Source organism: Oncorhynchus masou, chromosome 9 (genome assembly GCF_036934945.1).
Source record: "Oncorhynchus masou masou isolate Uvic2021 chromosome 9, UVic_Omas_1.1, whole genome shotgun sequence".
NCBI lineage: Eukaryota > Metazoa > Chordata > Actinopteri > Salmoniformes > Salmonidae > Oncorhynchus > Oncorhynchus masou.
Window position 1 is genome coordinate 56796764 of NC_088220.1, and position 21537 is coordinate 56818300.

General features: G+C 45.5%; 1 protein-coding gene across 18 annotated transcripts in view; it reads right to left on the minus strand.

The window, feature by feature from the left end:
- Positions 1-21537, minus strand: part of LOC135546294 (histone-lysine N-methyltransferase MECOM-like) — a 212750-nt gene that overhangs the window by 112832 nt on the left and 78381 nt on the right. For all 18 annotated transcript variants that reach the window (XM_064974624.1, XM_064974622.1, XM_064974626.1 and 15 more), the window contains exon 2: positions 5958-6313. In XM_064974624.1, the coding sequence (XP_064830696.1) occupies positions 5958-6313 (356 nt within the window). The remainder of the gene's footprint in view (positions 1-5957; positions 6314-21537) is intronic.

The following is a 21537-nucleotide window of genomic DNA, read 5'->3' on the forward strand; positions in this document are numbered from 1 at the left end:
CCCAGACTCGGGCTGGGGACTGTGTCAGGGGCTGGAGATGGGGCTGGAGCAGGGGCTGAATTAGCACTGTAAGCTGATTAGGGTGGCTGGGCACAGCTCTATTTCCTCCAACACAAAGCAGGCTGGTGGAGGGGGGGCCGAAGAGGGTCCCTGTACGCAGAGGGCCACAGTCACAGCCGTGCTGCAGGCTGCACTGGAACAATGGAGCCCCTTCCCTCACTAACTCACTCAGCGCACGAACACACGCATACACGCACACACACACACACACACACACACACACACACACACACACACACACACACACACACACACACACACACACACACACACACACACACACACACACACACACACACACACACTCACCATTCCTAAGACCAGGACACAGATTTAATTTGCAAGCGTAACTTTCATTACAATTAGGTGTCTGTGTGTTGTTGAGGCATCTATAAACAATATGTGTTCTCAGTAGCAGTGTTCCTGTACAACCTCAACCCTCAGTCTATGAGAGGGATGGAGGGATGGAGGGATAGAGGGATTGAGGGATGGAGGGAGGAATGTATTGAGGGATGGAAGGATAGAGGTATGGAGGGAGGAATGTATTGAGGGATGGAAGGATAGATGGATGGAGGGAGGAATGTATTGAGGGATGGAAGGATAGAGGTATGGAGGGAGGAATGTATTGAGGGATGGAAGGATAGATGGATGGAGGGAGGAATGTATTGAGGGATGAAAGGATAGAGGGATGGAGCGAGGAATGTATTGAGGGATGGAAGGATAGATGGATGGAGGGAGGAATGTATTGAGGGATGGAAGGATAGAGGGATGGAGGGAGGAATGTATTGAGGGATGGAAGGATAGATGGATGGAGGGAGGAATGTATTGAGGGATGAAAGGATAGAGGGATGGAGGGAGGAATGTATTGAGGGATGGAAGGATAGAGGGATGGAGGGAGGAATGTATTGAGGGATGGAAGGATAGAGGGATGGAGCGAGGAATGTATTGAGGGATGGAAGGATAGAGGTATGGAGGGAGGAATCTATTGAGGGATGGAAGGATAGAGGGATGGAGGGAGGAATGTATTGAGGGATGGAAGGATAGAGGGATGGAGGGAGGAATGTATTGAGGGATGGAAGGATAGAGGGATGGAGGGAGGAATGTATTGAGGGATGGAAGGATAGATGGATGGAGGCTAATAGCTCACCACTGACCCCAGTACACTGGCTACTTGATTGTGACATGGCGTTCTGCCTCTCTCTCCACACGCCACCACAGATTTCAATTAGCTTTCTTGGCCACTTTACAATTCATTAACCCTATACGGGACAAAGGTCATTGAAACTCGGAGTGCATATTTTTTAACTGCAAACACAAAGACACCATTTAGCAATCGTTAGGTGGGAATAGTAAGGATATTTGAAAATGTGCTGTAATGACTTCACTGTTGTTGAATTAAGACTAGGACAATACACTGATACTTTGTTTTCAGATCGTTCCCAAGGCCAGGCCACCTCACTTGGCATTTCTAAGTACTTGTGTGTGTGTGAGAGAGAGAGAGTCTCAAAGAGTGTGTCCATTGAAAGCTGGTGAATGACAGAGTGGTTCATCCCTCCCTAGTGGCTGCAGGCTCGCTATGCTGCAGTGTGGGTCCATCTCTGGGACAGTCAAAGAGGCTGGGGCCAGCGGATTAAGGGTCCCTTTGGGTGGGAGTCTGACTAGGCTCTTTCTGCCTCTTTCTCCCCGGTGACAGAGGTGACGGGCCGTCAGAGACACAAGACAGGGAGGACAGTCAGGAGACATCTGCATTCATTCAGGACAACGGCTTATCCACGCACAAAAAACACGCCCTCTCCAGTCCGCCCCTCTCCTCTCCTGAGCCCAACCTGCCTAAACCTCTCCCGCCCTCCCGCCCTCCTTGGTCGTGTCTGCCTGCCTGTCGATCTTGACGTGGTATCTGAATGGTATCTGAATGACAACCAGCAGAGAGGCTCCACGCACCCCCCCCCCCCTTACTGTGTTCTGTGCTGGAGGAGTGCCTCTCAGGCTCAGGAGACAGACAGACAAACAGACAGACAGACAAGCAGGCAGGCAGGCCCAGGAAAGCAGGCCCAGACCAGACCAACCCACCTAATCCTCGACTCCCCATTCACCCAGAACTTCTAATCTCCACCCCCCCCCATCCCCCCACTCAAGAGATGCACAAAGACCCCTGAGTCCCAAGTCCCCCCCACCCTTCTGCAGCAGGAGGCACCCTTCTTTCTCCAGTCTCTGAAGCTGGACCCATAACCCCGTCGGCCAGTGTGATGAGGCGGTGGGCGAACCCCAATGAAAACTCATCGGGTTGGAGGATAACTCTCTCTCGCTGGGCCGTCTCTCTCATTGTTGCTGGTGGAGTGACTGGGGAGGACGGACACAAACAGTGTTTGAATTTCAATGTGCCACACGGCTCAAGAAAAGACAGCCGAATATGGACTAGTGGTGAGTATCCAGTCGGAAAAGGATCTCCACGTGAAAAAGAACATTCAATTGCTCTGGGAAAAAGCATCCTGTTATTGTTTCCATATACAACAGACACAGTTTATGTTACAATATATGCAATACACATCTATAATACCAGCAGTACATACATTATACCATTACTGATCTATTTCCAATCTAACAGTGATACCGAAAAAATAACCTTGCAATGTAATCAGGAGGCAACACATGCTGATCCACAGGTGATCACAGAAGAGAGGGATTTGTTTTGTTGCTGCTCTCTTTCCACTAATAGATGAACCCTCGATAACATCTCTCACCTCTCCCCCACTGTTCCCAGTCTGATAAATGGTGATAACATCTCTCACCTCTCCCCCACTGTTCCCAGTCTGATAAATGGTGATAACATCTCTCACCTCTCCCCCACTGTTCCCAGTCTGATAAATGGTGATAACATCTCTCAGTCCTCTCCCCCCCTGTTCCCAGTCTGATAAATGGTGATAACATCTCTCACCTCTCCCCCACTGTTCCCAGTCTGATAAATGGTGATAACATCTCTCACCTCTCCCCCACTGTTCCCAGTCTGATAAATGGTGATAACATCTCCCAGTCACCTCTCCCCCACTGTTCCCAGTCTGATAAATGGTGATAACATCTCTCACCTCTCCCCCACTGTTCCCAGTCTGATAAATGGTGATAACATCTCTCACCTCTCCCCCACTGTTCCCAGTCTGATAAATGGTGATAACATCTCTCACCTCTCCCCCACTGTTCCCAGTCTGATAAATGGTGATAACATCTCTCACCTCTGATAAATGGTGATCACCTCTCTCCCACTGTTCCCAGTCTGATAAATGGTGATAACATCTCTCACCTCTCCCCCACTGTTCCCAGTTTGATAAATGGTGATAACATCTCTCACCTCTCCCCCACTGTTCCCAGTTTGATAAATGGTGCTTGTTCCAGTCCTCGGCTGAGCAGGACTTGAGTCGACTTTAGTGAGAAGATCTCTTTGAGGAGGCAGAGACGATGGAGGCCGTCTACTGATCCTATCGAAGACTACCAGGTCAAATACACTCTGTATACATTATCAGCTATACCCTTCCTTCCTTTTTTCTTTCTTTGGAGCATGGTTCTCTAAAACTGCTCTCTCACTATTTCTTCTTTCATCTAGTTGTTATTAAATTGACATCCAGAAGGAGCCTGTGTACAGTGCAAAAACACACTCCATTTTCTTTGAAATGAAACAGTTTGAAAGAAGCAGAGGACTTTATAAAGAGGAACATATCGTAAAACTCCTGTGATGAAGGTGTATATCTCTCATGCAACCACACGGAAAAGTATACAACGCATGCATGCACACACACACACACTCACACACTCGCACACGCACACGCACGCACGCACACACACACACACACTCACACTCACACACACACTCACACACACTCGCACGCACGCACGCACGCACGCACACACACACACACACACACACACCTAGACTGCCCTCAGTGAGAAGCAGGAGGACCTCCAGCCCTGACAAACACGTTGGCTCTCTCTTTTATTTACTGAAGCTATCTTACCCATAACTCCCCATTCCTGTGTTCATAAAGCATCTCTGCTATAACTCACTATATTCCTTTATGAATAATGCCCAAATTTATGGTGATGGCGTGGAGCGCTGGCCTCCCTGGTGACAAACTTCCCCCGGTCTGTCACGGACGCAGGCGGCAGGCGCTCTCGGCCCTCCATCACTCGCTCCAGATGGGCGCCAACGCTTTATCGCTCCCTGGTCGGTGACATCACCCCGGGACGCAGCGCAGAATTGATGATGAAAGCAAACAGATCTATCTTAACTCACATTTACCAAATCAATTTTTTTTTTTTTTTTTACAGACCCTTTTGCTTATTGGCATATTGACGGTTTGCGGGCACGTGATTGAGGGAGGGAGCGAGGCTGTCTTTGGAGGGGGACTTAATGGCGTTTACCATATTTAATGCAGGGGTGTCATCACTGAATATCCGTTCTGAATAATGTGGCATTTCATCATAAATTCTTTACAACTTATTTACTTAATGGAAAGAGTTATGGGCCGTTGTCAGTGAAGTGATTAAACATAATGACACAGTGCTGCCTCCCCGGCCATCCCATCTTTCCTCCCATAATCCTCAGCTTCTTTTTAAATACATATTATTCAAGCTCCCCATAAATTACCGGCGGATTAAAATTCATGAAACCTTTTTCCTTTATTTTCTTCCTTGAGAAAAAAAAAGCGTGTGCCCGAGAGCTTGTTCAACCAGCCGTAAATCTCTCTCTGGGCGAGGCAGATACTTTTTAAATCATATTAAATCCCAATGTTAGTGAAATTATTTTTTACAAAGAGAGCGGATTTCATTTCGCTATTAGGGCAATCGATGTGCTGAGTCTCATGGTAGCAGTAAATAATGAACAAAAAGTTGCTACTTGGAACAGAAATGTACGGTGGGAGTGAAACCATTTACTGGTCCCGTCGGAGCCAAACCCACTCAGTTAGACCTGATGGTTGATGATGCAAGTCTAACCATGACCACCGTTCCACCATCCAAACCAAATCTAAACCCAAACTATTTATATAGACCAGAGATGATATTCCACCAACACTGAGGAGTCAGCTAGCGTCAAATTGGGCCTAAGGGTTGGGAAACTTCCGTAGGTTATGATAGTGTACCAGTGTTAGATCATATTTTTTTATTTAGTCTACATCTATGACATTTAGTCTACATATTTAGTCTACATTTATGACTGTTTGTTAGTTAGTTAACCATTAGACAGTCATGCATGGTGTTTCTGGTGCTGTCTTACAGAAGGACAAAGACTTTGAAGTGTTTTCGCAGGGGGAGGAGGTCTCTCAATCCGAAATGAGAGGAGAGGATCTGTTTAGGGGGTTCTCAATTAGACTGATACCCTTATGACCTCGACCTTCTCCCCCCTCCCCTCCCTTCTCCTATCCCCCTCCGTAAAACGAGACATGGGCTGACACAGACAGAGGCTGCACCTGACCTCCTAACCTCTGACCTTGTCCTGTGACCTCTGTCTTCGATTGTGTGCACGGCCTGGCCAATATTGTGATTGGCCAATGGCCGCTATGGGTCTTTAACCGGGGCTAAAGACAGGATTTATAGCTTTTCCTTTTAATTGAGTTAAGAGGATAGAGAGCAAACCGTAGGGGGGCTGCCTGGGGGGCGCTCTCTGTTACCCAATTGGACTGGGGTGAGGTGAGATGACATCACTCAGCCACAAACGCCACGGCAACTGGGAAACTTCAATCCCAGAGACCAACATAGAGGCAGAGACAAAGTTAAAAGAAAAACTGTCACCCGCTGTCCTCCCTCCATTGCTCCCTCCCTCTATCTCTCCTTCCCTCCATCCCTCCCTCCATAACAGAGAACAGAGAGAAGAGAATCCCATGACAATAAACAGCAAGTGTTTCTCCTACCTCCCAGCCTTGGGTGGGGTGTCTCAGGCACGCCCGCTGCTCGCCCACGTATGGTCCTAAGCGCTCGCCCACTTCCACCGTCCTCTGTGCCCAGATGCCCAGGCCGCCGCCGCCACCGGGGACGCCCGACTGGCGCAGCAGGAAGTCCGGGGGAATGGGCATCTCGTCCTGGGGCATGTAGAGGGCAGAGTGGAAGGGGGATGGCTCCAGGGGAGACGTGTCATCGTCAGCGGAGAAGCCAGGGGAGGGGGAGTCCTCTGCTGGGGGGGCCGAGGTTGGTGCCGCGGGGTCTCCGTCCGGTACACACACATCATCCAGGACATCAGAGGGGTAGAGGACAAAGTCCTCACCATTACCTGATGGAGAAAGATAGAGTGAGAGAGAGCGGCAGAGAGAGAGAGAAAACTTGAGGGCGAGGCTCTAGCATTTCTACCTAAAGTACAGCATCAGTGTAGACTAATTTTATTTAACCCTTATTTTACCAGGTAAGTTGACTGAGAACACATTCTAATTTACAGCAACAACCTGGGGAATACACTACATCCCCAAAAGTATGTGGACACCCCTTCAAATTAGTGGATTTGGCTATTTCAGCCACACCCGTTACTGACAGGTGTATAAAATTTGAGCACACAGCCATGCAATCTCTGAAGGGCTCAGTGACTTTCAACATGGCACCGTCATAGGATGCCACCTTTCTAACAAGTCATTTCGTCAAATCAAAGTGTTTTGGCCACGTGCACTGAATACAACAGGTGTAGACATTACAGTGAAATGCTTACTTACAGGCTCTAACCAATAGTGCAAAGGTGAACAATAGGTAGGTAAACAAATAAAACAACATTAAAAAGACAGGCTATATAAGTAGGCTATAAAAGTAGCGAGGCTACAAACAGACACCGGTTAGTCAAGCTGATTGAGGTAGTATGTACAAGTGCTGTTATTGCGAAGTTGAAATGCCTAGGAGCAACAACGGCTCAGCCGCGAAATGGTAGGCCACTTAAGTTCACAGAACGGGACCCCCGAATGCTGAAGCGCATAGCGTCACCTGTCCTCAGTTGCAACACTCACTACCAAGTTCCAAACTGACTGGAAGCAACAGCAGCACAATAACTGTTTGTTGGGAGCTTCATGAAATGGGTTTCCTTGGCCGAGCAGCCGCACACAACCCTAAGATCACCATGTGCAATGCCAAGTGGCAGCTGGAGCGTGTAAAGCTCGCCGCCACTGGTCTCTGGAGCAGTGGAAACGCTTTCTCTGCAGTGATGAATCACGCTTCCTCAGCTGGCAGTTCGACAGAAGAATCTGAGTTTGGCAGATGCCAGGAGGACACTACCTGTTCCAATGCATAGTGGCAACTGTAAAGTTTGGTGGTGGAGGAATAATAGTCTGAGGCTGTTTTTCATGGTTCGGGCTAGGCCCCTTAGTTCCAGTGAAGAAAAATCTTAACGCTACAGCATACAATGACATTCTAGGAAATTCTGTGCTTTCAACTTTGTGGCAACAGTTTGGGGAAGGCCCTTTCCTGTTTCAAGCATGACAATTCCCCCGCTCAAAAAGTGAGTTTGTGGAGATCGGTGTGGAAGAACTTGACTGGCCTGCACAGAGCCCTGACCTCAACCGCATCGAACTCCTTTTTGATGAATTGGAACGCCAACTACAAGCCAGTCCTAATCACCTCAGTCCCCTCCCTCACTAATGCTCTCAAGGCTGAATGGAACACAGTCCCCCCAGCAACGTTCAAGCATCTGGTGGAAAGCCTTCCCAGAAGAGTGGAGGCTGTTGTAGCAGTAAAGGGGGGACCAACTCCATATTACCGCCCATGATGTTGGAATGAGATATTCGACAAGCAGGTGTCCACATACTTTTGGTCATGTAGTGTAGTTACAGGGGAGAGGAGGGGGGGATGAGTGAACCAATTGGAAGCTGGAGATGACTGTCCTACAAGTACAGCATCAGGGTAAACTGGGTAGCCTATATTTATAGTCGACATGGTCTATGAGTTTCTAACACGTATCAAAACAAGCCAATAATCATGTAATCAACAAATCAACGCCACATTACAGTTAACATGGCCCGATGAGAGTTATGAGAGAGGCTTATGCCTTATCCGACCCGGAGTGAAAAAACAGTCCCCACCTCACCTACGACCTACGACCTACGACCTAACACTAAGGACCATGAGGAAGGATGATCTCTACATATTCCATTGAACATCATATGGTAAAATAATATACAAGGTCCAAGCACAAATATTTGACCAGTAAGGGCCGTTCAAATAATCAGGAGAGGGAGGAAAGTGGTGAGAGAGAGAGAGAAGGAGAGGGAGAGAGAGACAGAGGGAAGGAGAGAGAGGGAGGGAGAGGGGGGATGAGAGAGAAGGGGGTACTGAGAGAGTCAAGCAGCCACTGGTTGAGATTGTTTGGCCGTGGACTTGGTGCTGGGCGGGTACACTGGGTTCACTGTAGCATTGTGCTGCTATAAACTGTTTTATATTTCCCTTTCCTGACCTTCATCACTCAGCTGCCGAGTGAAAACAGAGGAAGCTGAGGCCGGGTTGGCGGAGGTTAATTGTGAGTACAGTGAGAAAGGCCACTGCAGGCTGACCCTCGAACCCTCGCTGGACAGGTTGGGACTGGGCCGCACGTGGCAGACGAGCCCTGGCGAAGAGTTGTGGTCCACCCTCTGTTACAACACCGACACAGACGTACAGGTGACAATATCTCTTTCACACTATAAAGCACAGCCAAACCAAACTATGCTGGCTTTTCACATTGTCCTTTCCAGCATGCTTCTGGCAACTGTCGTAGGTGGATGCGTACCCAGGCCAGCTCAGCTTGGTTTGGGTCAGTAGTGTGAAACGGTACTTGTCTCAGATGACACTGTACACCCTACACTACTACTACAACTACTACCAGAGCACTATGGGGTTCTGATGGTGCACTATAGAAAATAGGGTGTTATTTATGCCCACTGTATGACTGCTAGTCGAGTAGTGTCTCTGCCAAAGGACTTATTCATAGCGCACTACTTTTGAACCCATAGACCGACCTGTGTTTACTAACATTGTTGCAGGAGGGCGGTGCGTGCAAGTTGGTGGCAGAACACGGAGGAGTTCTTATAGAATGCCAGAAAAAAAGCCTGCTTATCTATTTAACTAGATAAGTCAGTTAAGAACAAATTCTTATTTACAATGACAGCCTAGGAACAGTGGGCTAACTGCCTTGTTCAGCGGCGGAAAGACAGATCTTCACCTCATCAGCTCAGGGATTCAATCTAGCAACCTTTCGGGTTACCGGCCCAACGCTCTAACCGCTAGGCTACCTGCCACCCCTACAATAAGTGCATTTCACACTACTTTTTGGATTATAATTGGATTTTAAGGCTCGTATGAATGTCCTGCTTAATATAATGTTTGTGTCATCATCGCAAATCAACTGAATTACAGTTGAAGTCGGAAGTTTACATACACCTCAGCCAAATACATTTAAACTCAGTTTTTCACAAATCCTAATAACAATTCCCTGTCTTAGGTCAGTTAGGATCACCGCCTTATTTTAAGAATATGAAATGTCAGATTAATAGTAGAGAGAATTATTTATTTCAGCTTTTATTCTCTTTCATCACATTCCCAGTGGGTCAGAAGTTTACATACACTCAATTAGTATTTGGTAGCATTGCCTTTAAATTGTTTAACTTGGGTCAAACATTTCAGGTAGCCTTCCACAAGCTTCCCACAATAAATTGGGTGAATTTTGGCCTATTCCTCCAGACAGAGCTGGTGTAACTGAGTCAGCTTTGTAGGCCTCATTGCTCGCACAAGCTTCTTCAGTTCAGCCCACAAATGTTCTATAGGATTGAGGTCAGAGCTTTGTGATGGCCACTCCAATACCTTGACTCTGTTGTCCTTAAGCCATTTTGCCACAACTTTGGAATGCTGCTTGCGGTCATTGTGCATTTGGAACCCATTTGCCAACAAGCTTTAACTTCCTGAATGACGTCTTGAGATGTTGCTTCAATATATTCACATCATTTTATTTCCTCGTGATGCCATCTATTTTGTGAAGTGCACCAGTCCCTCCTGCAGCAAAGCACCCCCACAACATGATGCTGCCACCCCCATGCTTCACAGTTGGGATGGTGTTCTTCGGCTTGCAAGCATCCCCCTTTTTCCTCCAAGCATAGCGATGGTCATTATGACCAAACAGTTCTATTTTTGTTTCATCAGACCAGAGGACATTTCTCCAAAAAGTACGATCTTTGTCCCCATGTGCAGTTACAAACTGTAGTCTGGCTTTTTTATAGCGGTTTTGGAGCAGTGGCTTCTTCCTTGCTGAGCGGCCTTTCAGGTTATGTCGATATAGAACTTGTTTTACTGTGGATATAGATACTTTTGTACCTGTTTCCTCCAGCATCTTCACAAGGTCCTTTGCTGTTGTTCTGGGATTGACTTTCACTTTTCACACCAAAGTACGTTCTTCTCTAGGAGACAGAACGTGTCTCCTTCCTGAGTGGTATGGCGGCTGCGTGGTCCCATGGTGTTTATACTTGCGTACTATTGTTTGTACAGATGAACATGGTACCTTCAGGCATTTGGAATTTGCTCCCAAGGATGAACCAGACTTGTGGAGATCTACAATATTTTTTCTGAGGTCTTGGCTGATTTCTTTTGATTTCCCCATGATGTCAAGCAAAGAAGCACTGCATTTGAAGGTAGGCCTTGAAATACATTCACAGGTACACCTCCAATTAACTCCAATTATGTCAATTAGCCTATCAGAAGCTTCTAAAGCCATGACATCATTTTCTGGAATTTTCCAAACTTCTGACCCCCTGGAATTGTGATACAGTGAATTATAAATTAAATAATCTGTCTGTAAATAATTGTTGGAAAAATTACTTGTGTCATGCACAAAGTAGATGTCCTAACCGACCATAGTTTTGTTAACAAGAAATTTGTGGAGTGGTTGAAAAATGAGTTTTAATGACTTCTGACTTCAACTGTATAATTAAAACAACACTTCAACACTTTAAAATGGCTCTTTGGCTAGCTTTTGCTACAGCCTATGTCAATGAGCGTTAGCATTCTAGCTAACAACTGCTGCATCCAAAATAGTTATTTCGCAAAGATCACAATCAAATATAATCTTAGTGACTGTTCAAGCAAGAATCAGAACATCATTGTAAGCGTATGAGAACCCCAAAATGTATTTTGTTTAGAAGTAATCAGAACGTAAATCTTGGCTATGTTGAATGGGCGCAGATGGCGATGGCTTTCCTACTGCAGCTAAGAGTCGCGTGCATCTGTTCGTGGTGTCAGTGTGTAGTGTACTGGAAAGGGGTCTATTACTTTAGGCCTCCTCTGGTCAAAAGTAGTACACTATGTAGTAGGGCATGAGATTTGAGATTAGACCTTAGCTACACCTGACATGCTATTCACCACATAACGCACCACTTTTGACTACTTTATCCACCCTATCACTATGGGGCTCTATAAAGCTCTGGTCAGAAGTAGTGCATTATGGGTCAAATTCTAACTCCCTAACTTCCACATTTGCACTTAGTCTGCCATTGACATCAATCCATGACTAAGTAAAAATGAAATGGTGGTTAAGAACGAAGGTGTAATTTGAGAGTGGGCCTTAGCTAGGCCTACTGGGCCTCCTGCTGCGGGCCCAGGGAGGACAGACAGACAGGAAACTCTCCACAGGAAGCTGCCTCTCCCCCTGGGTGACTGTGGCAGGCTGTGGCTAACGCGCCCTGACAGGCTGGGAGGGGCGGTGGGGTTGCTAATGAGGCTCTAGCTGCACATCTCTGTGCCTCGGTACATTCCTGACCGGCTGTGTGACACCGCACCGCCGTCGGCCTGGAACCTTTGATCCACATACACAAACACACGCACGCACACACAGATGCACACACGGACGCGCACACGGACGCGCACACATAAAGAGACACACACCCTCACAGATGTAAAGACACACAGACGCATGCATGCATAAACACACACACAGATGCATGCGCACACCACATACACACACCTCTCAACCTGCCTCTACCTTGTCGTCGTCCCCCCCCCTCCTCATGTTGCTGACTCTCCCAAGCCCCTCTAGGCCGGTAGATGGAGGACATGCTGATCTGAACTATCCATCTGCATCATCATCACCATCCAAACTCTACTTAGATATTCATGATGTAGTTTATCAAAATGAAATAGGCCATTAAGATCATATTGAATTATTTTCATGAAAAATGATTCTCAGGTCACACACTGTTTATGAAAAAAGTGTTGTTTTCATTCCCACCACCTAACAACCTCTGAAAGCCCACCGCCCAGTAAGAGAAAACCAGAGGACGTTCAGATGACGTCCAGATGACGTCCAGATGACGAGCTGTAGATTAGGGCTGTCAGAGACTCAATCTCACACAGAGGCACAAACGGAAAGACATGGAGAATGGATGCCATCTGTCAAATCGCTGTCTTGCGTATTTGAACAAGTGAACACTGCTGCTCATTTTAAGACATTCTGTTTCAAGCGACCTGTTTTCTACCAGTCAACAAGAGAGGGGGACATTTTACTGATGAACACAATAAGAATTGGGTTTGACTTGTTATCCTCATATGTTCTATACTCCCTAGGAGAATCCGACAGTGGGGGCGACAAGGCTGAATGCTGGAATGGTTGACAGCTCACAGACCAGGTCAGCATTTGACTGACGGTTTGTACTAAAACAAATCACATGAAGATCATCAACGTGCACTCTGGAGGTAGGACAGTGTAAAAAGGATTACAACAGTGTACTGCAAGTGTACAGACATCAATCATCAAACGGAGTAGCCACAACAAGCTTAGTTTTGGATACTGACTCGTCTTTAGAGATTCTGCCTGATGATCTGAAGGCCAGAATGCCGGTCTTGGACAACAGGTCTTCACTGTACTGCCCTAACATCTTAACAGATGATGAAGTGTATTTCACTTGCGTAATTTCAAAAGGAGATTGATGTTACAGCTACCAGACAATTGTTCAAATGTTTTGAGCCTGAGTATTGAGTCTGACTTTCCCCTGTATATCGAACCAACAAGATGCATTCTGGGAAACTCCACTAGGCGACATGGCCCAAGGGAAAAAGAGTTAGAGGATGGACATGATGACTGACAGACTAACAGGGAATTACTCCCTGATCATTCCCTCTCTGTCAACCCAGCACACAGGGATGTAAATCGCCTCACAGTGAGTTTGAGCCAGATGCTAACAGACCACAAGGTTTTAGTTTGCACTGACCTGGACCCCATAAATGTATTTATTTTTTTATCTTTATTTAACTAGGCAAGTCAGTTAAGAACAAATTCATATTTTCAATGGCCTAGTAACAGTGGGTTAACTGCCTGTAGTAGTCCACTGCTCTAACCACTAGGCTAACCTGCCACCCCAGGGGGAGGTATAGTCTGTGCTCCTAACACCACAAAGAGATCTGGAGGGAGATGATCTGATTCTGGACACTGACAACTCCTCTGTGCACTTACCTGAGGAGCTGAGGGACAGAGTGAACATGTCTGACCCCAAGTCCTCTCTGCTCATCTCTAACCTCTTACAGATTGACAGTGGACTTTATTGGTGCAGGGTCAGGGAATGGAAGGAAGGAAGGGTTGGTCCATCTACTATGTGCTGACAGAAGCACCAACCTGTGGTATAACACATCTGACTCCTCTGGCATTCACTGATTGGTGCTGTGGGCTACTGGGGATGGTGTGTGCTGTGATATCATTATGACTAAGGGCCAGAGAAGACAAGGCAAGTATGTTGTGACTGAAGACGATGTGACTGGAGACGGAGAACAGAGTGCAGGAGAAGACCTCTATGAGAACCTGAACACTGCTGAAGACAGCGTCGAACTATTATTAAGTTTTCACTAGTTAGTAATAGTATCTGTCGTAGCTGGTATATATCTGAGGTAGTTTAGAGCTTCTTATACTTAGAAATGTAGAAAATATATACAAATTATAGAGAATTATTATACAAGTTATTCATAGAGTATAACATTATTCAGAATTTATACAACGGGTGGGTTTAATCCTGGAGGGTGATTGGTTAAAACCGCATTCCAGCTGGTGTCTATTCCACAAGTTACCACCGGCTGAGACTATGATGTTGAAATGCCTATTTACTCTGTTCCATCTCACTGCGCAATCCACTGTCTCATCAGCCCAGCTAGACAATGTATGTACTTATTCTACACTGTAAAAAGCATCTAAACATTATCTCCCATTTCCTTTAGACTAGCAATTGGTTTCAATAGCGGAGATTTGTATAAACATTGCTGTCTGTCTCTCCAACATTTGCAACATTGTGTCAGCATTGAAATTTGATCTCCAGCTGTCCCATACTAATGAACGTCTAGGGGTCGGGATGAGACATACAGGCAGGTAGCTTTTCTCAGCCAGTCGAAATCACGAATTAGCAGAATGTTTATGGATATATACAAAGAAATGTCAATCGAAACGAAGTGCAGCTGGTTCGCAGTCTTTCCAGCTTCAGTTTGAAGTGATTGTGTTAGCTGTGTTGTTGACTAGCTCCTCTGAACAACAGTGTCCAGACCAGTGTTGCAAACTTAGCGACTTTGTCGTTATATTTAGTGAGTTTTCAGAACCCTCTAGCAACACATTTTCAAAAAAGTGACTAGCGGCAAATCTAGCAACTTTTTCTGCTGTTATTGGAAACTTTTGGAGACTGACGTGAAAGCACGTATCGTTCTTACTCTTCTCGACGAGCAGCAGGTGCTACCGTGGGCCCCACCTGGGCCTTGCGGTCGGAGGCCTACTGGGCCTTGTGGTTGGAGGCCGAGCAATTGCCGTACCAGGCAGTGATGCAACAGGTCAGGATGCTCTCGATGTTGCAGCTGTAGAACCTTTTGAGGATCTCAGGACCCATGACAAATCTTTTTAGTTTCCTGAGGGGGAATAGGCTTTGTCATGCCCTCTTCACGACTGTCTTGGTGTGTTTGGACCATTCTAGTTTGTTGTTGATGTGGACACCAAGGAATTTGAAGCTCTCAACCTGCTCCACTACAGCCCCGTAGATGAGAATGGGGACGTGCTCGGTGCTCCTTTTCCTGTAGTCCATAATCATCTCCTTAGTCTTGGTTACGTTGAGGGAAAGGTTGTTATTCTGGCACCACCTGGCCAGGTCTCTGACCTCCTCCCTATAGGCTGTCTCGTAGTTGTCCGTGATCAGGCCTACCAATGTTGTGTCGTCAGAAAACTTAATGATGGTGTTGGAGTTGTGCCTGGCCATGCAGTCGTGGGTGAACAGGGAGTACAGGAGGGGACTGAGCACGCACCCCTGGGGAGCTTCAGTGTTAAGGATTAGAGTGGCAGATGTGTTGCTACCTACCCTCACCACCTGGGGGCGGCCCGTCAGGAAGTCCAGGATCCAGTTGCAGAGGGAGGTTTTTAGTCCCAGGTTGCTTAGCTTAGTGATGAGCTTTGAGGGTACTATGGTGTTGAACGCTGAGCTGTAGTCAATGAATAGCATTCTCACATAGGTGTTCCTTTTGTCCAGGTGGGAAAGGGCAGTGTGGAGTGCAATAGAGATTGCATCATCTGTGGATCTGTTTGGGCAGTATGCAAATTGGAGTGGGTCTAGGGTTTCTGGGATAATGGTGTTGATGCGAGCCATTACCAGCCGTTCAAAGCACTTCATGGCTACAGACGTGAGTGCCACGGGTCTGTAGTCATTTAGGCAGGTTGCCTTTGTGTTCTTGGGCACAAGGACTATGGTGGTCTGCTTGAAGCATGTTGGTATTACAGACTCAATCAGGGACATGTTGAAAATGTCAGTGAAGACACCTGCCAGTTGGTCAGCACATGCCCAGAGCACACGTCCTGGTAATCCATCTGGCCCCGCAGCCTTGTGAATGTTGACCTGTTTAAAGGTCTTACTCACGTCGGCTACGGAGAGCTGAATCACACAGTCGTCCGGAACAGCTGATGCTCTCATGCATTCCTCAGTGTTGCTTGCCTCGAAGCGATTATAGAAGTGATTTAGCTCATCTGGTAGGCTCGTGACACTGGGCAGCTCGCAGCTGTGCTTCCCTTTGTAGTCTGTAACAGTTTGCAAGCCCTGCCACATCCGTCGAGCGTCAGAGCCGGTGTAGTATGATTCAATCTTAGCCCTGTATTGATGCTTTGCCTATTTGATGGTTCGTCGCGGGGCATAGCAGGATTTCTTGTAAGCTTCCGGGTTAGAGTCGCGCACCTTGAAAGTGGCAGCTCTACCCTTTAGCTCAGTGTGAATGTTGCATGTAATCCATGGCTTCTGGTTGGGGTATGTACGTACAGTCACTGTGGGGACGATGTCCCCAATGCACTTATTGATAAAGCCAGTGACTGATGTGGTGTATTCCTCAATGTCATTGGAAGAATCCTGGAACATGTTCCAGTCTGTGATAGCAAAACAGTCCTGTAGTTTAGCATCTGACCATTTTTTTATAGACTGAGTCACTGGTGCTTCCTGCTTTCATTTTTGCTTGTAAGCAGGAATCAGGAGGATAGAGTTGTGGTCGGATTTTCCAAATGGAGGGCGACGGAGAGCTCTGTACGCTTCTCTGTGTGTGGAGTATACGTGATCTAGCATTTTTTCCCTCTGGTTGCACATTTAACATATTGATAGAGATTTGGTAGAACTGATTTAGGTTTCCCTGCATTGAAGTCTCCGGCCACTAGGAGCACCACCTCTGGGTGAGTGGTTTTCTGTTTGCTTATTTCCTTATACAGCTGGCTGAGTGCGGTCTTAGTGCCGGCATCTGTCTGTGGTGGTAAATAAACAGCCACGAAAAGTATAGCTGAGAACTCTCTCGGCAAGTAGTGTGGCCTGCAATTTATCATAATATACTCTACTTCAGGTGAGCAAAATCTTGAGACTTCCTTAGATTTCGTGCACCAGCTGTTGTTTACAAATATGCACAGACCGTCCCTCCTGGTCTTACTGGAGTGTGCTGTTCTATCCTGCTGGTGCAGCGTGTATCCCCCAAGCTGAATATCCATGTCGTCATTCAGCCACGATTCCGTGAAACATAGGATATTGCAGTTTTTGATGTCCCGTTGGTGGGATATTCGTGATCGTACCTCATCTAGTTTATTGTCCAATGATTGCACGTTGGCAAGTAATATTGACGGTAACGGCAGCTTTCCTAGTTGCCTTCTGCGGGTCCAGATGAGGCATCCGGCTCTTCTTCCTCTGCGTCGCTTCCTTTTGCGAATAATTGGGATGTCTGCCCTGTGGGGTGTTTGGAGAATATCGTGTGAGTCCTGCTTGCTGTTGTTCTTGTTATTGAAAAAATCTTTGTCTAATCCGAGGTGAGGGATTGCTGTCCTGATATTTAGAAGCTCTTTTCTGACGTAAAATACGGTTGCAGAAACATTATCTACAAAATAATTTACAAATATCGCGAAAAAAAACACATAATAGCACAATTGGTTAGGAGACCGTAAAATGGCGGCCATCTCCTCCGGCGCCATCTCCTGAAGATAGAATAACTCTGTTGTTATTCTGGCTGCACTGGCTGTTGTCAGACAGTATGGCAATAGAATATTTAGAACAAACAACTGGGTCGTGTCCATAGATACAGAACAAAAAGACTTTACGACTGGGTCGCGTGTCCGGCAACCGAACTGATAGAATGAACCATCAGCCTGCTTGGGTAGCAACCCTATATTGGCTTCAGGACTATATCTTGCAGAAGGATGAAATAGTATTAATAAATGTATCAAAATAAAGATTTTAATGAAAATGTGCAGATTGATATTTGAATATGTTGGAAGCCCGGTGTTTGGAGGAGATATTGGCATGGTTTGCCTGTATGTATCCTCCAAACACCGACTTCTCGGGCATTATCACTTAAATGGATAACATAGATCACCATGGAACCCATTCCTAAAGTGTGAATCTCTTATCATTTTATAATCTATGCATTCTGTCTCTTAATACCTAACCAATGCATACTATACAGTTTATTACAAAGTAATATTGCAATGTTGAGCAAAGACAAAAAAAGATGATAGAGAGAAAGGCAGAGAGAAGAAGAGAGAGAAAATTGCAGATTGTTGTATTGGTTGTATATTTTTATTTGTTTATTGTGCATTTATCCTCAAACCTATCTTTGTTCATCTTCAATACCATATCTTATCTGGTATTACAATTCAGTGTGTAATGGCATATTTTAAAACTTATTTTGCTTCTGTGAAAAAAACAGACTAAACATCCAGTAATTTCTTGTGGTATTTCATATACATAATATATACCATAATTTGCAAATAAATCCATTAAAAATCCTACAGTGTGATTTTCTGGATTTGTTTTCTCATTTTGTCTGTCATAGTTGAAGTGTACCTATGATGAAAATTACAGGCCTCTCTCATCTTTGTAAGTGGGAGAACTTGCACAATTGGTGGCTGACTAAATACTTTTTTGCCCCACTGTTTGTCTGCGTTAAATCTGTATGAATATGCATGTGAATGCACAAGTAATGTTTGAAAAAGAGTTTCTCATGTTTTCTCTTCAGTTTATTTTCTCTCGTATTTTCTCATCCGTCACCACGTCTATATTGCCATTGTGTTTGACACATACTGTGTGGGCCAGCATGTTTAAAGAGCAAAGCTTTTAAGCGTCTGTCGTGCTGGGCAGGCCCTGAAACCCAATGTGGCTCTACGAGCGTGTGTAATGATTTTCTGTGCAGGACTGTGTAACGTGGTTATAACCCTGGACATGAAGTTTGCCATATGGTTGAGACGAGGGCTTTTAAAAGTAACTGTATCCCTACTATGCTGTTTCTCCTCTGACATTTCCCTCCGACTGGTCTCATAGTTTATATTTGATTTAGACCAGAAATTCCCCAAGTCTGGTCGATTCAAGCGTGGGGAATAATTTTGATCAATAAACATATACATTTCAGAAAGGTAAACATTTCCAAAAAGGAAAATATGCTGTGTTGAATGTTTGAAAAACGGTGGCTTTATCTTCAGATGAGAGATAAGTGTGGGACTGCAGTTCTGTTCAGATCCTGTAGCGTTACATTTTGAAGGACAATGATAAGATATGTGAGTACAGACCATGAAGGGACAGCGTTGGCTGTTGAGAGTTGAGTTGGTGAGTTGGTGTAAGACCGTGCGTGAGGACATGTTTAATTGTCTGTCTTTCTGGCTGTGTGTGTGTGTGTGTGTGTGTGTGTGTGTGTGTGTGTGTGTGTGTGTGTGTGTGTGTGTGTGTGTGTGTGTGTGTGTGTGTGTGTGTGTGTGTGTGTGTGTGTGTGTGTGTGTGTGGGGCAGGCAGTGGGGGGGGGGGGGGGTGTACTGACTGAGGGCCATATACGTTTGTTTATTTGTTCAATCTTGGCGATTACCTCATCACTGCGAGCTGACGCCCTCCTTCAAAAAGAGGCCCACCAAAGGGATTCTGGGTAAAAAGGGGAACTCCAGCCAGAGGCCACATCCTTTACACGACGTTCAGCAACATCAATAGCATAGATGACAAATGATGACTATACAACACAAAACCCAACTCCCAACAGCCAACGCTGTCCCTTCATGGTCTGTACTCTCATATCTTATGCTAAAAGAGGAAGTGACATGAACGCTAAAAATAAAAGTCTGTATTTGAGGCAGATCCCTAATACACAAGGCATTTTAGCACCAATGAAAAATGATCTTACTCTCAAAATTTGTAGAACAGAAATCAAAATAGGCCATAATTCTTCACACACACACACAAGCACGCACACTTGCACACACGTCCAGTGTTCTGCCGCTCACTCTCGACACCAAATTCATTCATTTTTATTAGGAGGGAAAACATTTGTTCCCGGGACGGTATCTGCATAGGCGAAATGATTTTCACCTACGCCATGAGGTGTTGGGCGCCTCATACATCACACCATTACCCGGAGCAGCGTCAAGCCCTCCCGTCATCAGGGAGTGAATTAAAGATGATAAAAGGAGCTATTAATCACTGTGACAAAAGCCCTAATGGAGGCGTGACCCAGCCACTGCCTAGGGACGCCAGGGGACGCACCGGCAGGACAAACAGAAACATATGTTTACAGAGAAATAAGCTACCTGTGGACATAGTCACACAAAGACGGTAACACACGCATACATAAATGGCCTACTGTATCCCTGTATCACTCTCTCTCTTCCGCTCTTCCTCTCTCCATCTCTGAATATTTCTTGGGATGTACAGTGTAAAAAAAAACGCACAAAAAAAAAAGATTAAAAGAAGCAGTGAGATTGACATATAAGGGGAACAAATTCATCCCTCCACGACATAAATATTCTGCATGAAATCTTTTATAATAGACAACCTATACAGTGTTAACCACAGTGTGAGACCATACAAACTTGTATATTCAGCTGAGTCTCAATCCATCTGATTGTTCAGTTAGTCAGAGTCAGTGTACAGTGGCATGGCAAACCACTTGTCTATCAGGCCAATCACAGAGCGCTATAGGCATGATTGACATGGGTCTTTCCTCATGACATATGGAAATTAACTCCTCACATATGGGCGGGACTCAGCTTGTCTGCAAGGTTCATTTATCCACCGTTGAGTTTTTGACAGTATGATGGTATTTGATGGCACTGTATGTTTCTGAATAATAAAAGTTCTAAATATTCTTTAAGGACTAAATTAGGTTTTCGTGTCAAATCGCCAGTTGGCAACCCATCCCTTTTGAGTAGTTAGAATGTCTATTTCCTTGCTTTTGAGAGGAGCTGGCTACTGTATCAGGAGACTTTAAGCAATTGCACTAAACTAATTATTTACTAACTTCAATAATCTCCAAACTGCACGCAGAGACATACAAATTGTATTCATGATTCTAGGTAAGTAGAAAAACAACATAAATTATGAAATCATACAATATCCCTTAAAGCCATCATTGCTGCTGAATGCAAAATGGCCTCCTGCTCCTCCTGGCTTGTATGGGCCTCCCAGCATTTAAAAAAAATGTTATTTGTTTAATTTCACCCTTTTTTAACCAGGTAGGCCAGTTGAGAACAAGTTCTCATTTACAACTGCGACCTGGCCAAGATAAAGCAAAGCAGTGCAACACAAACAACAACACAGAGTAACATGGAATAAACAAACATACAGTCATTTAACACAATAGAAAAAAAATCTATATACAGTGTGTGCAAATGAGGTAAGATTAGGGAGGTAAAGGCAATAAATAGGCCGTAGTGGCGAAGTAATTACAATTTAGCATTAACACTGGAGTGATAGATGTGCAGAAGATGAATGTGCAAGTAGAGATACTGAGGTGCAAAGGAGCAAAATAAATAAAATAACAATATGGGAATGGGGTAGTTGGATGGGCAATTTACAGATGGGCTATGTACAGGTGCAGTGATCTGTGAACTGCTCTGACAGCTGATGCTTAAATTTAGTGAGGGAGATATGAGTCTCCAGCTTCAGTGATTTTTGTAATTTGTTCCAGTCATTGGCAGCAGAGAACTGGAAGGAAAGGCGGCCAAAGTAGGAATAGGCTTTGGGGGTGACCAGTGAAATATACCTGCTGGAGCAACGG